At 32.9% G+C, this 17,117-nt stretch overlaps 1 protein-coding gene across 1 annotated transcript in view; it reads left to right on the forward strand.

Moving 5' to 3' along the window:
• The window catches only part of LOC105625816 (focal adhesion kinase 1), a 91,653-nt gene that overhangs the window by 72,105 nt on the left and 2,431 nt on the right, over window positions 1–17,117 (forward strand). The window contains exons 2-16 of the mRNA XM_012207128.1: window positions 2,971–3,116; window positions 11,343–11,518; window positions 11,618–11,749; window positions 11,835–11,984; window positions 12,103–12,291; window positions 12,457–12,537; window positions 12,669–12,891; window positions 13,072–13,107; window positions 13,221–13,355; window positions 13,518–13,700; window positions 13,800–14,016; window positions 14,121–14,311; window positions 14,404–14,608; window positions 14,687–14,766; window positions 14,867–16,773. Of these exons, the coding sequence (XP_012062518.1) occupies window positions 2,971–3,116; window positions 11,343–11,518; window positions 11,618–11,749; window positions 11,835–11,984; window positions 12,103–12,291; window positions 12,457–12,537; window positions 12,669–12,891; window positions 13,072–13,107; window positions 13,221–13,355; window positions 13,518–13,700; window positions 13,800–14,016; window positions 14,121–14,311; window positions 14,404–14,608; window positions 14,687–14,766; window positions 14,867–16,773 (4,051 nt within the window). The remainder of the gene's footprint in view (window positions 1–2,970; window positions 3,117–11,342; window positions 11,519–11,617; window positions 11,750–11,834; window positions 11,985–12,102; window positions 12,292–12,456; window positions 12,538–12,668; window positions 12,892–13,071; window positions 13,108–13,220; window positions 13,356–13,517; window positions 13,701–13,799; window positions 14,017–14,120; window positions 14,312–14,403; window positions 14,609–14,686; window positions 14,767–14,866; window positions 16,774–17,117) is intronic.

Genomic DNA, 17,117 nt, shown 5'->3' on the forward strand with positions numbered 1-17,117 from the left:
ATTTAATTTAAAGTTTAAAAGTTAAAAAGTTTCGTAACTAAAATTACGACTTAATTTTTTTAGTTTTCGGGTTTTACAAATTTTAAATTTTTTTACTACTCAAATTATACAATAATTTTTTACTATACTTTACAGAAAAACAGCAAAAGACAAAAATTACTTATTTTCTTCTCATAAAGTTCTGAGAATTTTTTCAGAATTTTTTAATATCGCATTTTCTCATGTTGATAAAAATAATTGCCAATAAGAAAGGATTAAAAAGTTGATGAAAAATTCTAAAAAATTAAATATCTTCTATATTTACAGGAATGATTTAGAAATCCGTTGCAATCTGATAGAAGTTACAAAATGTAATGCTCGTTCTTGTTAAAAAACTTTTGTATAGACGTTATGCTTTAAAAAATGTTTGCTAACAAATGACTATAAAGAGACGTGAGACAAAAGGGGGAGATTCAATATATTAGCAACGTTAAAGGGGGAGATTCAATATATTAGCAACGAAGAGAAATTTTAAGAGTATTAATTGTAATATAGAATCATACAGTTCAGGTAGAGATTTCGTGTTAATTTGTTTATTTAATGCGTTTTTTGTCTCTTAATAAAAACCATCTCTGAAATCAATCTCTTATTATATGACGGTTCACTATTCAAAATTTTTATTGTACATCATCCCAATCAAAATTGTTTTCAAGATTAATTCGATGATTGGAAATAACAGATGGAAAACTCGTCTTTTTATTTATATCTTTATTAGGTGTGGGAAAAAGTTCGTGGCGTTTTTCCCGTTACATTTAACGGGAAAAACGCCACGAACTTTTTCCCATACCTAATATGTTCAGAAACTCTGGTTTTTAATTGCCTTTTTTAGTCTGGCCGATATATGAAGTGTCACAATTATGACATGAAATTTTTACGTCATCTTTTCCAGAGAATCTTTTCCATTGATAATAAATTTATTTATTAGGAATCGTGAAAGCAGGTTTAAAATTAGCACTTTTAGTGTTTTTAGCTTAATGTGTGAGAATGACTCAGGGACAGCCTTAATCAATGGCATAAAATAACGCGTATCGTTCTGTTATGGATATCATTATAATTAATATTACGATTAATGTGGAATTTAATTCGTATGGATAGCTGAATATATGAAAAGAAGAGAATAACCATTCTTGAATAATATGTTGATCATATCTATAATATTTTTTTGGTGGAATTGAGGATAGGATAACAATATTTAACAATGTACAGACTTAATTTATAGATGTGTAATACAATAATTATAATATAGATATGATTTATCTCAACTTATGGAATATATTCCCATAATAAATATCTGTACAATATTTTTGCTTAACTCACACATTTCAAGTAACGCAAACTGTCCACTATTGGGAGATTGCGTGGGAATTTTTTTACAAATTTTTGGCTCGTAAATCGAACGTGAGTATAAGTATTATTGTAAAAAGGTTGTTTGGGAGGATATGGTTGGACAATGCTTGAGATTTATTAACAGTATTTATTACTGATTAATCCGTACATTTTACGTTATTTTACGCAATTAAAAATTTGTACTTCATTAATTTTACTAAATTGTTTTTTTTGTTTCTCTGCAGACAGCGAAATAATGCATCGCATTTGCTCTACATGCGGTTAGAGAGGAGACACATTATTTCCACAGAAATCGTGATAAGAGTAATTCATGTGACAATCTCGTGACAATTTGTTTCATCCTGAAATACACTCACATTTCGATCTGCGGAATATATGAATGTTACATCCCACGGTTACAACGAATGCAATCGTGAACTCTATCGTGCTATCACAGTAGGAGTTCGCTCTTGCGAAACCGAACGATGCTTCGAAATATTACCAGGGAAGGTCGCAAGAAATAGTGAAAAATCACATTAGAACCACAGAGATGTGATGAGACAAATTGGATTATTGCATGTCGTTACATCCGTTACTGAGCAGATCGAGTCACGATTCCCTGCTAGATGCCAATCGCGCGGATTAATAATGGTTGAAATCACGGCGTAAGCGGCAAAATCCACGCGAATAGATATACTTATTATATTATTCGATAAAACAAGAATGAGACAAAGTTTTTTTTTTACGTTGGATAGGAATCCGGCTTTCAAATTGTTCTATCACATTACAATTTTGAGAAATTTACGTTTGAAGTCGCAAGAAGAGCTATTTTTACATATTTTATGTCATATTATAACTATGACATGCTGGAGAAATTTTGTTACATTTAAAATGAAGTATATTATATTATAGAACCCTCAATCTTCAAAAGGATTTTTTAGTCTATAGTTAATAAGACATTTATAGTTAAATATAAGATCTATTATTAAAAAGTGAATTAGGTCATTAATGATTTACTAAATTATGTTTATGTCGTTCTTGTGTGTTCTTGTCGTTCATATAAGCAAAATTTTTTTATCTCACACTATATTTTCTTTTGTAATTCGAGTTTACATCGTTCTATATAAATTGCTTTTTTAATTTAAGTTTTGAGTGAATATCCTGTGTCAAAAATTATTAGAAGCTAATATTCAATTAATCATATTGCTCTCGATCATATTTACTTAAAAGAATAACAAAGTATAAGATAATTTTAAGATCTTTTATTAAAAAAGGTGTAATGGCCATAAAAAAAAGCTAGATCTTTAGTGCTTAAATAATTCAATCTGAATTACTATATGTAGATATAATGTACATATAGTAATTCAGATTGAATTATTTAATATAACTATGGTCGTCTAAAAATGAAAGTTGTTAGTTGTTACACTGAAAAACATGATTTCAGATCTAGCTTTTGTTGTTTTCAAAAATAAACTTTTATTACATTGATCTTTACTTAGCTTGTGTAATAAGCGGTTGTTTGGTTGTTATGAAATAATATATAATTTACGTGCAAGAGCTTTCATTAAAAGTCGATCCTTTTATTTTTTTCTGTTCTCCGTATAGCCATGAGGGGATGAGTACTGGAGCAGGAGATGGAGGTGCAGGCAGTGTAGGAGGTGTTCAGAACAGCGGCGGTGGCAGGAACACCCCGCCGCATGGCTCGCCTACCCCCATGGATAAGGCGACTTTAAAAGTCCATCTTCCCAACGGTAAGTTATTTCATCATCTCATTAAAGAATTCGTTGCATTAAGCGAGAAAATAGAAGAACCAATTGACGAAACATACTTGCTTCTCATTAGAACAAATAAAATCAGTATTAAAGTAATTATTTTAAAGACCGCGATGTGAACAACACAAACAATTAAGAATAAAGGCCATCAATTCCAATCCTGTAAATCCCATCAATTCCAATACTGTGCAAAAAATAATCGAAATTATTTTTAGTCTTGAAAAGTCTTTTTAGAACTATTCGTTCTCTACAAAGTACATTAAAAACATAGAATTTAATTACTTTAGGTGATAAGAAGTATTGAAAAAAGGATTTATATCTCATTCTCAAAAGGTTAAGATAGTCAAAAAGGATGTTTTATTATTTTATTGTATGCACTTTTAGTGTCCAAAAACAAAGCTCCTAATAATTGGTCATGTCAATAACAGTTTATAAACTTCGATATTAATATGTACTAAGTAATGGTCGCAAGAACAACCCTTATGAAAGCCAAATTGGGAAATCGAAAATAAACAATTCCAATTCAATGAATCGTTCAAGTCTTTTAATAATCAATTTTTCTAATTGTGTACCTACACGAGAGGCTAAAGAAATAGGTCATAATCTTTTCTTATTAGGTTTAGGAATAAGAATCGTATTAAATTCTTTCCATACATCAGGAAAATTACTACAAAACACCATCTGATTAAAGGAAATGAATAGGACTTCAATCGCTGAAGAGATAAAGCAGGAAAGAAATTAACATATTAATTAGATCAGGACCTGCAGCACTTTTAATTTTTAGAGAGTTTATCAATTTAATAAGTTCTTCAATTTGAAAAGTAAAAATTCTATCAGTTGAAGAATATTTAAAAGATTATCAAATTTATTAAAAGACGAAGCCAAGTTGTCCAGTAGTAGGATCAACTATTTCATTAATGGGTAGTGAGATGAAAAATTAAGTTTTGAAAGAAATTAATCATTTTCCAGAAAGATAAACTTTAATCAATATCATTGACAAATTTTTAAAAATATTTCTTTGAGCGATAATTTTCCTGGCTTTATAAGAGGCTTGTCAATAAACAATAAGAGATTTCTTAGACGATGAAGATTTTAAAACGTCAATTTTCCTTCATTCTTTTACTGCCTCGCTACATTTACTGTTCCTGTTCTATGACTTAAGTTGAACCTTAGGGACATTAAGTTGAACTTTAGGGACATTTGGCTAATGGATTTGGATAATATTCGGAATTGGATAATATATCGAATTTAATTAAATGGTTAAAATTATCAATGCAAGTTTACAGCCAGTTTAAAAAAAAAGAATCTAAAACAATTCTGTGCTTTATAAAATAAAATATTCGTGAGTAAAAAATTTCGAGGAGTTGAATTCTTTCATGAATAAGATTGTTAAATTTAGATTTATCAAAATTTTTTAAGAATATTTTAGGTCTACTCGAATTATTTAAAGTCGTCTCTGAATTAAAAACCCCAAGTATTTTTACCAAGACAAGACAGTGATCACCGCTAAAAAGTTTATTCAAAACTGACCATTGACAAGAAAAACTCAAACTAGCCAAAATAATCATTAAATCTGAATCACTATTGTAATTGTATTAACTGAAATTCTTGTACCACTCCATCATTTAAAATTAAAAATGTGGAATTATATATAAATTCCATCAAAGATTTACCAGTATAACAGTATAATTATCTCTAGATGATCCCCAGAGATTATGTTGAATGTTTAAAATAATCTCACCCACGGAAAATCGAATCGGCAGAATATTAAACAAGTACAATAAACAAATATCTGAATCATCTTTAAACCCAAAAAGATAGAACAAATCTTGAGAAATTCTAAAAATCAAAGATTCAGTTTCACAATAGTATATAAAATACTTTATTCCTGCGAAGTACACATTGGGAAGACTGGGAGAAGGATTAATTTACGGATAAAAATCACCAATGTGATATCAGATTAAAGCACGTTACGTAATCAGCATTATCAGAACACAAGAACAAGAACAAGAATTTGAAATAAGATATCAAGTATTGTTTGATAAACTATAACAGCCAACATTATATCATATTAGAAGTGTAATTTAGTTTCGAAGGTTTTTTTCTCAAAAACTGATTTATTTAAATAAGATAATGAATGAATACTTTAATCAAAATATTTTCCTTTTGAATAACTTTTACCCATCTTTTTGACGAAAGGACGATGGATTCCGTGATAATAAAAAGATTCTGCTTTGGAGTTGATTCAATTTTTAACAAATTTTTACATATCTTTCTTCGAAATATTGAAAGTGTGTATCTTCTAGAGCATGTTGCATTAATCGGAATAAGTGAAAATCAAATGGAGCAATGTCTGAAGAATACACGAGATGCAGTAAGATTTCCAGTTCTAATAGCTTCACTGATAATGCAACATGAGGTCGAGTTTTGACGTGAAAAATCATGATTACTTTGCGTCATTTATTCGCAATTAAAAATCGTTTTTTGTCCATGCTTGTTTTAATTGTTGTCGGCAACGACTGTTGTCAGCTATGACAGTTTCGGATTTGATAGTTCATAGTATACAACATTTTAATCTCACCAAATACACAACAATACTTTTAAACCATGAATATTGTGCCTCGAAATGAACGTTGCTAGTTGGCCTGGATCAATCCATATCAATCTTTTTCGTTTGAGATTATCAAAATAGATTCATTTTTCATCCCCAGTAACAATTTGGTAACAAAAAACTCTTCTTTTTTTGTCTAGCGATCAACGAAATGCAAATATTCAATCGGTTCGCAATTTTCCGATACTTGATATAAAACCCATTTTTCTTCTTTGTGAATTTTTCCCGTAGCATGTATAATTTCGTAACTGTTGTACGATCAATATTTAATTCTCTGGCAAGTTCTGAAGTGGATTGTGCTAGATTTTCGTCCAATAATGCTTGCAAATCTGCATTTTCCAGCTTTTTTAGTTGTCCTGACCGATCTGTCATTAACATAACATTGAAATCATCTTTTGAATCGTCTGAACCAATATTCACATGTCTTAATTGAAACAACATAATTATCATAAGTTTCTATCAGAATTCAATGATTTTTAGCCGCCGTTTTTTAAAATAGTATAAACACGATATTTACTGCGTCTATTGTTAGAAAATGATTAAATATCATAATAAAGCATTAAGAAACAATAGCTGCGATTGAAATATCTTCGATAACATTGACAGTGTCATCTCTTGCAAAACCCTCAAAATTAAATTACACTCCTAATAGAATGTTCACGAAACGTTGGCATTCTAAGAATTTGGATTTGGATATGGAGATAATCCGCGAAACGCATAATTTCTGAATAAGGCACTTTATTCTTGTTCGCGGCCTTTGAGTTCGGCTTTTTTGTCTATCAGTTAATCGATTTGTAGTGTTTCGATATCGATAATACTATATATCTGAGTTGTGTTTGAAGTGACTAGTTTGAAGAGACTAGTACTATCCGAGATCAAAATCTTCGGCCAACGAAATACTTAGAAATAATCTTTAAGATATCTTTAAGATATCTTAAGGATTACATTATCGTTTTTACCACAAAAAGTTTCACGTTTGTTAAATACATCTACGATATTCTACATATTTCTTCGCAATATTTGATCGACAAAACCAAAATGGTTGATGAGCACCACTGCAAATGACTCCCGTTTTGAATTATGAAAAAAACCTTTGACTTTACTCGATGACTTCGGAAACGAAATGCGTTTAATGCACTTCTGTATGTGTACGCGAATTTTGTTTTTTACGTCGATGGATCAGTACTTTTTCTAATAGTTCCACGAAAGTTTTGTCAACAAAATGTCCAAAATCATCGTGATATTTATAGCACTTTTTGCTCTACGGCTTGCAGCACATAAAAAGTTCATCCTTTTTTTTTTTATATATGAAGCCATTTCTCATTTCGTACGTTTTCTACTCAGATTCTAATCCTCTTATCGCAATATCCTGAGATTGACACACGAACAAATTGAACTCGTATTATCTTCGACCACCAAAATATTATTCGCCCGACTAAGAACAACATGCATTATCTTTTTTTCTGGCCGATTATCACCAATGCGTCATCCATAATCTTGAAGTATACCTTACAAATAAATGTAAAATCGTTTTATATAAATAATCACTAGTTTCTGACTTTTAGAGAATAAAAGATCGAATGGAGATATTTATTGGCTTTTCGTTACATAAGCATCGTATCAAAATCTTGTGAACTTGTGTCACGATGTAATCCCGTCGGATTATCCGGACTGTAAATCGACAGAATTGGAGCTCTATTAATTTTCTCTTTAATAAATTCAAATGTTTCCGTTTCTGATCGAACTCAAATTTCATTCTCTTTTTAAGCAATGCAATGGACTAGCAATTGTCACTAAATTTTTGATAAATTTTCTAAAATATAAGCTTAACCTGAGAAAGCTTTGCATATTGCGTATATTCTTAAGGGTGGAGAAATTCGATATGATTTGAATTTTTCGACATTGATTTCATGATCATTTGGATATACATCTTCTTGCGAAATGATGTAATCTAAGAATTCTATTTCTTCATATATATAATCTTCATATATATATATATATATATATATATATATATATAAATCAGTATTTATCTAAGCGCTCGAGTAAGTTTTGAGCCAGAAAATGAAATACTTTATTGGCATGACATTCCAACATTAAAATTCCATAGTTCTGATCTGAGGAGTTCCCATTTCTTTTTGACGAGATGAAGAATTCTAAATATTTATAACAAGAATTTCGCTTAATAATCATTTTTAAATAATTTTTTAAAAATAACTTCTTATCGAAAATCGAAATCGAATAGTGTGCTGAGCCGCTTTAGCTTTATTTTGTAAATATCTAGAGCTAAAATTCCAGATGTGTAGAGATAAAATTTCATAAAAAAAATTTCAAGAAAAAAATTAAAAATTTTTGAAAAATTAATTTTTAGATATAATAATTTCTGATTAGAGTTCCTCTAATTAGAGGCTGCTTCCTTTTAACAAAATGAAGCGTTTCCTATAGTTTATAATTCTACAGTTTATAGTTTATAAGTTCTCTATAGTTTAATTATAGCTCTATTTTGTGAATATCTAGAGTTCCTGATAAATAAAAAACAATTTTGACACATAACAAAATTAATAAAAAAAATAAAAAATTTTTGAAAAAAAATTCTTTTGTACAATAATTCCCTGTCCAGAACTATTGGAACTTTTTAAAAGATTTTCGACGTCGGACTTAGAAAATTTTCGATCACCTATCAAATGTCACGTGTCTTGCAAATCGTTTTTTTAATCGCTTTATGATTTATTTTTTTGAGAGTTTCAGTAATTCTGATTAAAATTCTGGATAGTTCTCGACGAGTTCTATTAAAAAGTATGAGGTCATAAAACTATTAAATGACTATAAGGAGATATATAAGGAGATTATTTTTGCAATCAATTTTTCAAATTTTGTTTTAAGTATCATATGTTCATATTTTGTTTTAAGTATATATCTCTTTTATGTTTAGGTCTGTGTTTTAATCGCTGAAAACTCTTTAAAATAGATAAAATAACAATTAACATGTCAAAACTATTGTATAAAAGAATTTCGAATTTTTTTTATTAATTTTGTTATATGTGTCAAAATTGTTTTTTATGTATCAAGAACTCTAGATATTCATAAAATAGAGTATTAAAATAGAATATTAAACTATAAAGAACTATAGAGAACTTATAAACTATAAAGTTATAAATTGTAAGATTATAAACTATAAAAAACTCTTCGTTTTGTTAAAAGGAAGCAGAAACTCTAAACAGAACTATTGTATTTAAAAATTAATTTTTCAAAAATTTTTATTTTTTTATTTTTTGAAATTTTTTTATACATTAGGAACTCTGGACGTTCACAAAATGAAGCCGCTCAGAACTATTCGATCTTGATTTTCAATAAAAAGTTGGCACCCTATTTTTTTTAATGTTCATTAAGCATAACTCTTGTTAAGGCTTCTGAGTACTCACTCCAGCCATATTGAATCGTAACGTCATAAACGAGAAATGAGTCATAAGCGTCACGTTGATTTTTCTTGCATGCCGTTTGTAAATAAAAAGGATTTGGATGAAATGAAATAATGAGATCGCTTTAAAATACTTGTAAAAATGGAGGAAAAGTCATAAAAGGCACATAAAGTTTACTAGTTTTTACTCAATGCGCATGCGTAGCCTATTTTCACTTCACAAGTCTTTTTCGATTCTTTATTGACTATCAAGGAAAATAAGGAGAATTTTCGTCCATTTTTATAAGTGTTTTAAAGCGATCTCATCATTTCATTTCATTCAAATTCTCTTTATTTACAAATGGTATGCAAGAAAAGTCAACATGTCATTTCTCGCTTTTGACATCACAATTCAATATGGCTGAAATGATTACTCAGGAGCTTAAACTAAATCTATAGAACTCTTCGTTCAAAAGGAAAGGGGAACTTTAACCAGAACTATAAAATTTCACTGTTGGATGCTAACTTCACAGACGCATTAAAGGCGGTACATTTAATATTAGGTGTTCCAGTTTGTTTTGAGGATTCACTACAAATAGCTGTAGCTACTAAAAACATTTTGAAATTGAGTGTCATTTCAAATCTTCTATATTTCTAAAAATAATTTAACATAAGTTCTATGCATTTGTAAACATAATCGTACATTTTTTAGTGCGATTGAAAATGAAACGTGATAAAAAACGTTTTCGTTATCTATTATCTGCTTTGATTCGAAGAAAACAGCTACCGAAGCTCACCGATCATTTCAGAAACTTATTCTAAGTCCGCTCCATCAGTTAAAACGTGTGAATACTGGTATCGACGATTTAAAAATAGTGATTTTGAAAAACAAAGAACGTTTAGGTCAACCAAAAAATGCTCGAAAATGCCGAATTACAGGCATTATTGGATAAAAATTCAACTCAAATGCTTAAAGAATTAGCTGAAGCATTAAATGTTGATAAATTGATCATTTCTTACTGTTTACACGCAATGGGAAAGTTTCAAAAAGAAAGCAAATGGGTTTTCCACACGAATTGGCTATTCAAAATCGTTTAACCATTTGCATTGCTTTCTCGTCACAAAAAAGAAGCAATTTTTTGTATCAAATAGTAAATGGCGATGAAAAATAGAGCTATGAGCTAATCTTAAGCGTAAAAAATCATGAATAAATCTAGGCCAATCGTCAATATCGATGCCAAGACGCAACATCCACTAAAGTAAGGTTTTGTTATACATTTAGTGTGATAAAAGGCATCGTGTAAGCTGCTGAAACCAAATGAAACAATCATTGCTGAGCGTTATCAACAACAATTAATCGATTTGAATTGTGTGTTTGTTGAATGTTTTGAACCAGAAACGTTCAATAAGTGATTTTTACACGATAATGCTCAATCACACGTTGAAAAAAAGAGTTAAAGATATTTTAGTGCAATTATTTCAGTGGGTAATTTTACCACTTGCCGCGTATTCACCAGACTGTGCTCTTTCGGATTATTACTTATTTCGATCGATGCAGCATGGCCTTGCTGACCTAGTACTTCAAAACATATGATGAAATAAAAAAATGGCTCACTGAATATATATATTCGGATAGCTTCGAAGGATGAACATTTTTTTATCGCAGAATCCATTTATTGCCAGAAAAGTAGAAAAAAGTTGTAGCGATGGAAAATATATTTTGAATGAAATATAATTTAACATCTTCCTAAAATAAACGTGTTTTTTTTAAATTCCTCAAAACTAACTGGAATACCTAATACTATCTTCAGATACATGATAAAATCCGTCCTTAAGATTAAATAATGAAAAATAACTTTTTTTTTTGCAACGTATTTATTTCTCCTCGATTACCGGTAATTGTCTCTGACCATAATCTTGTTTAAAACTCGTTAGTTAACATAAGCTCGTTTTTCTTTTTCTTTACTAATTCTAGACGCGTACTTCAAAGGATGTATAATTCTTTCCAGGATGTATAATTCTCCGGGATAGCAAATCGCTTATAATTTCAGTTTTTATTGATTAATTTCCTTTTTTAACGAGATGAGTAAGAATAAATCTACTCATTATAAATATCATTAAAATCAAAACATGTATATCCTAAGAAGAAAAAAGACAAGAAGCTTTATTAATATTGTTTTTCAATACTGCAATTCAGGTGGCTTCAACGTCGTCAAATTCGGTGATGCGATCGATGTTAGAGGTATCATCTCTTTGGTAACTAGTCGATTAGCTGTTGGTACTAGACATTATCGAAATCTGTATGCAATGAGACTGCACCATCCCGGATCCGGAGAGAGTTATTGGTTGCATCAGGATACAACAATGTATCAGGTATAAATTGATATATATGAGTCACGTATCTGGCACACATTCTGTTATATTCTGATACATTCTATTTCTTTCAATTTTCTCAATGTATCTATCGTTCAGGTACAAGAAAAGTATGAACGAAAGCATCCACATTGCGAATGGAGGTACGAGCTCCGAGTACGTTATCTTCCTCAGAATTTAAATGATCTCTATGAGAAGGATAAAGTCACGTTTTACTATTATTACGATCAGGTACGATGATACGTCAATGAGCAATTTAGCAAAATGTTTAACATTTTAAAAATAAATGACAAATTGCATTTATCTATATACTTAGGTACGAAACGATTACCTGCTTGCTAACCATTCCACACTGGATCAGGATGTCGCGGTTCAGCTCTGTTGCCTAGAGATTCGTTATTTTTTCAAGGATATGCCACAAATTGCTCTGGACAAGAAGAGCAATCTGGAATACTTAGAGCGTGAGGTAATTTTTTGAAACAACAAATCTTGCCTATTGGATTCCACTTGCATATTCACATCAATTCATCCCTTTCACTGTACAAAATATACGAAACGAATAGTAATCTATATTCTGTCCACAGGTCGGTTTACACAAATTTCTGCCGCGCTCCGTGCTGAATGGGATGAAACCGAAAGCGCTCCGAAAACTAATACAGCAACACTTTAAAAAAGTCGCAGCGTTATCCGAATTGGAGTGCATGTTCAAATTTTTTGATCTTTTACGGGCGCACTATCGATTTGATCAAGAAAGATTTATATGCGCATTAGGGGTAAGTAATGACATATCGAGACATAGCGTATATTCTCTGATACAAATGAAAAAGTTGTTAAACGATAAAAGTATAAAGAATTCATGCCCATTTGTAGAATTTATTCACTTTATGTATTAATCACATCCAACATCGCTCGTACAACTTCTGTTCTACAACTTACAGTCAAGCTGGTCAATACCTGTAGAACTAGTCATTGGACCGGACTTGGGTATATCTTACATGGCTCATCGAGGCGGAACAGTGGTACGTTATATTTTATATTATACACGTATACTTGTTACACATATTTTATGTAATATATATTCTATACAATTTTGAAAATAAAAGTAGCATAATTCTATGACGAATTTTTCGGAGTAAAATTTCGATTACAGCCAACTAGGATGGCAGAATTTTCACAAATACAATCCATCCAAACGTTAGTGTCGGATTGCAAAGAACACGCGAAGGCATGCATTAAATTGAGAGTCGCAGGCGCCGCGGAGACTCTCAGTATTACTTGTTCCAGTCTAGATCAAGCGGAAAGCCTCGCGGATTTGATTGATGGCTATTGTAGATTGGTCACAGGCAGTAATACTTCATTGTGGAATAGGAAAGGTAAAAATAAAAATGTCATTGTTGCAAAAATCTAGTAAATATCTTTAACTTTTTTAATACTATTAAGAAAAGATTTACGCATAGCATCTCTAAACCATTTTTAATTTATTTTAAATTATATACTTGTTCTATTAACGTTAATAAAATATATTAAGTTTCTTTTTATTCTATATTTGCAAGCTGGATCATGGAAGAATTATCCTTGTCCATGCAAAGGTAAAACGAACCAGAAAGGGATTGTTTTATATTGTTTCTGTATATATTTCTGTTTTATAAAAACGAGATAATATTTTATTTACATGCGTATAAAAATATGATTTTATTTATAGATGCACAGCCGCCAAAATATAGACAGGATGGTGCTAGCAGTCCAGCGGAGAAGAACTCGAGTAAAACTGGAACAATCTTGTCCGAAGATTATGCGGAGATTGTTGACGAAGAAGGAGATTATTCGACGCCAGCTAGTAAGTATTATACGTCTTCATTATTTTAATGTAAGCTAAGATCGAGAATGACTAAAAATGTAATTAAATATTTTTTATTAATATACTGTATTTTTTTTATATTTTGAAATACGTGAGAGATATTTAAATGATTAATTTTTTTTTTATTAATTTTCTTTGCAGCTCGAGACTATGAGATAGTTCGAAACCAAGTAGAATTAGGTGAAATCATAGGGGAAGGACAATTTGGTAATGTTCATAAGGGATTATATAAAGGAAGAGATGATCAAACCGTCGCTGTTGCCGTCAAGACTTGTAAGGTTGATGCGGATCTTGCCACTGCTGAGAAATTCCTCGAAGAAGCTTGTATGGAAATTCAATACAATAAATTATATATTCAATTATAATAAAATAAAGTAAGTAAATATAAGCATGTGTTTTCGAAATAATAAATTCAAATTTTAGATATTATGCAGCAGTTCGAGCATCCACATATTATCAGATTGATCGGAGTTTGTTCAGAAGCACCGATTTGGCTTATAATGGAATTAGCCAGACTCGGAGAAATGCGTGCTTATCTCCAGTCTAATAAACATCGTCTGGACCTTGCCACACTTCTATTGTATACTTTCCAATTGAGCACTGCCCTTTCATATCTCGAAAGCAAGAAATTTGTGCACAGGTATTTACTAACAAATAAAATCTATTTATTATTCGAATACACAGTTTATTATATCATCAGAATCACAGTTTATTATATTCTTGTAATTAATCATTTTATTGCAGAGATATCGCTGCAAGAAACGTGCTAGTTTCATCGCATAGTTGCGTTAAATTGGCGGATTTTGGCCTTAGTAGATGGGTCGAAGATCAGAGTTATTATACCGCGAGCAAATGTAAACTACCAATTAAATGGATGGCGCCGGAAAGTATAAATTTCCGAAGATTTACTACTTCATCCGATGTTTGGATGTTCGGTTTGTTTTTTCTTTCCAAAGCTAATCATGTTCTATAATATAAAAATTGCTCTCTTAAAAGACACGTTAATGAAACTTGATTGTTATTCTAGGTGTATGTATATGGGAAATTTTGATGCTAGGCGTAAAACCATTCCAAGGCGTGAAAAATAATGAAGTAATACGCAAATTGGAGAACGGAGAGAGACTCGCACTTCCCAATCATTGCCCGCCACGATTATATTCTTTAATGTCTCAATGTTGGAGCTATGAACCTAGTAAGAGACCGACGTTTAAAGAAATTAGAGAAACTTTACAGTGAGTATTTAAAAAGTGTTTGTCAAACTGTAAATATTTTTTTTAAGTTATATTATATGCTCTTTTAAATCGTTATAGTGAGATTTTGCTAGAAGAGAAACATCAGCAGCAAGAAACGATGAGACGAGAAAATAGAAGAGTTCAAGCCATGTCTTGGGGTATATAGAAAGTTATCTATAATAATTATATGGCTCTGTTTTTTAATGAAAATGTGTACATCTGATATCGACTATATCTATCAAATAATTCGTTTTATAGGTGCAGATGATGTGCCGCCACCGAAACCCTCCCGACAACCGCAAAATATGACGGAGCAGTCGCAATTAGCGGCACCATCCACGTACATCGTAGCGCAAAGTCCCGAGGTTCTTACGCAACTTCTCAAGGACAATCAAGCCAGAGGGGTATGTCCCTCCGTGTACACGACACCCGCATCTCCCTTCAACACCCTGGCGGTCCAATTTCAGGATGAGGATCAAGTTCTAACAACCGCCGTTGTGTCCGACTTACCCTTCTTTGACCCCGTGCTTTCTGAACCGCCATCCATCACAACTCAGTCGGGTGATTCCACCCTGTCTGACATCAACTTAGACTCCCTTGATTCCTCGGATAATACTCCCCTCATGTCGAGCCTGAGCATTTCAGACACGGCAGTGCAGACGCAGTCGCCCGCCGCCAACCGAAAGCAGCAGAAGGTTAAAGAGATGCAAAACTTGTATGCGGTTAGCTCGAAGGTGGTTGGTAGCATCACGGGGGACCTGTACTCCCCCGTGCAGAAATTCTCCGTGTCCAGCACCGTTCCGTCGCCACCCGCGACCGCGTCGGTCGTGTCAGCCGCGGTCGCGGGCAACACCTGTGGCGAGATATATGGACCGGTCACTAGTTTCACCCAGAGCTCAGCTATCGTTGGTAATCTCAGTCAAAGCGCTGGTTTAGGTGGTAATTACAATGAGGATTTCGGGAATTTCGATCCTAGTAGTTTGGGCAGCAGTATTATAATACCGAATAGTAGCAGCCAGGCGCAGTTTGTTGCGAGTGGTTCGCATGCTCTCAATCAGTCAATTAATTATGGTAACTTCATAACTAATAATAACATGAACCAAGTATTTGGTGGCGGTCAATCTACGAATCAGAATGTTAGCGGTGTGCAGAGTGTTGGCGATAGTATTAATAGTGGCGGTGGTGGTAGTAGTGGCGTTGTTTACTCTCGTAATATTAGCTTGGCGAATATAGGTAGTTCCACATCAAATTCGGAATGTTTGTATGGTCCGGTACTTAAGTTCCGCGCACAAAACGCCCAACCACAGTTGGCCGTAGCTGCAACCATGACCGCGACTGAATTGAAACCCGTCGGTACGGTAGGACATTACGGTCAAGCCGGAAGAAGTAATCTAGTAGTGCAGAATCTACAGTCGCAGCCAATATATTCACAGAATTATCCGCAACAGATCTATTCGAATATCGCTCAAACGGGTCAACAGTCCATGTATCTGCTGCAAATGCCTCACATGCAGAATATCACACGGCAGAATGTCGTTTCCCAGGCGATGTCTTACGCGATGCACACAAACCAGCAGTCTCAGTTAAGCGGTGCCAGTCCTATTTACACAGCCCATGCTACGTCCGTATCGGTAGTCCAAGCGCAGAAGGTGCACATGCCAAATTATATCCACCAAGTTCAGTCCGGAATTAGTTGTCAGCCAGTGACTTGTCAAGTAACCGGCACGAATCATTCAGCGAACATCGGAATAATGCAAGCTTCCTCTGTTCCATCACACTCTATTACGCCATCCTTGGCGACTCAGCAGAACATCCATTCAATTCCATCCGCGTACATGGTAGATCAACAGCAATCAAGTTTTCTCGGTCCAGTTGATTATCAAGTGCATGCTAACATCGGCAATGTAATAACAAGTCTGACCGGTGCGCATCAGCAACAAATAGCGCAATCTCAGATGGCTAGCGGCGTAGCGAAAGCGGCAAATATATCGCAAGTCGTGACGGGCGTCGCCAAAATCACCACCTTCGTGACACCACAAAAGCAAGATGAACAGTTGACAAGCTCGACCGATGGCACTCTCTCTGGCTCTTTGATTTCTTCTGCTGTCAGCGACAGCACCGTGTCGTCTAGCAGCTCGATGACAGAGGAGGCACAACAAGATCAGGTTTGACTATGACTGCCTCCTAGGAATGTGACAAACACGTCTTCTGTATTTTTACCACGTCACAATCTTGTTTTAGTTTTTCTATCTGGTCCGCAACACTTGTATCACATTACACCTTAGATATACACACACACACACACACACACACACACACACACACACACACACACACACACACACACACACACACACACACACACACACACACACTATAACTAATATTAATTAATTAACTTACGTTACGTTACGTTTCGTTTACGTTAAGTTAGTAACGTAACGTAACGTAACGTACCGTACCGTCGTACGTACGTACGTAACGTAACTAAGTTACTTTACTTTACCTT

The sequence above is a fragment of the Atta cephalotes genome (assembly GCF_000143395.1).
Source record: "Atta cephalotes unplaced genomic scaffold scaffold00003, whole genome shotgun sequence".
Classification (NCBI taxonomy): domain Eukaryota; kingdom Metazoa; phylum Arthropoda; class Insecta; order Hymenoptera; family Formicidae; genus Atta; species Atta cephalotes.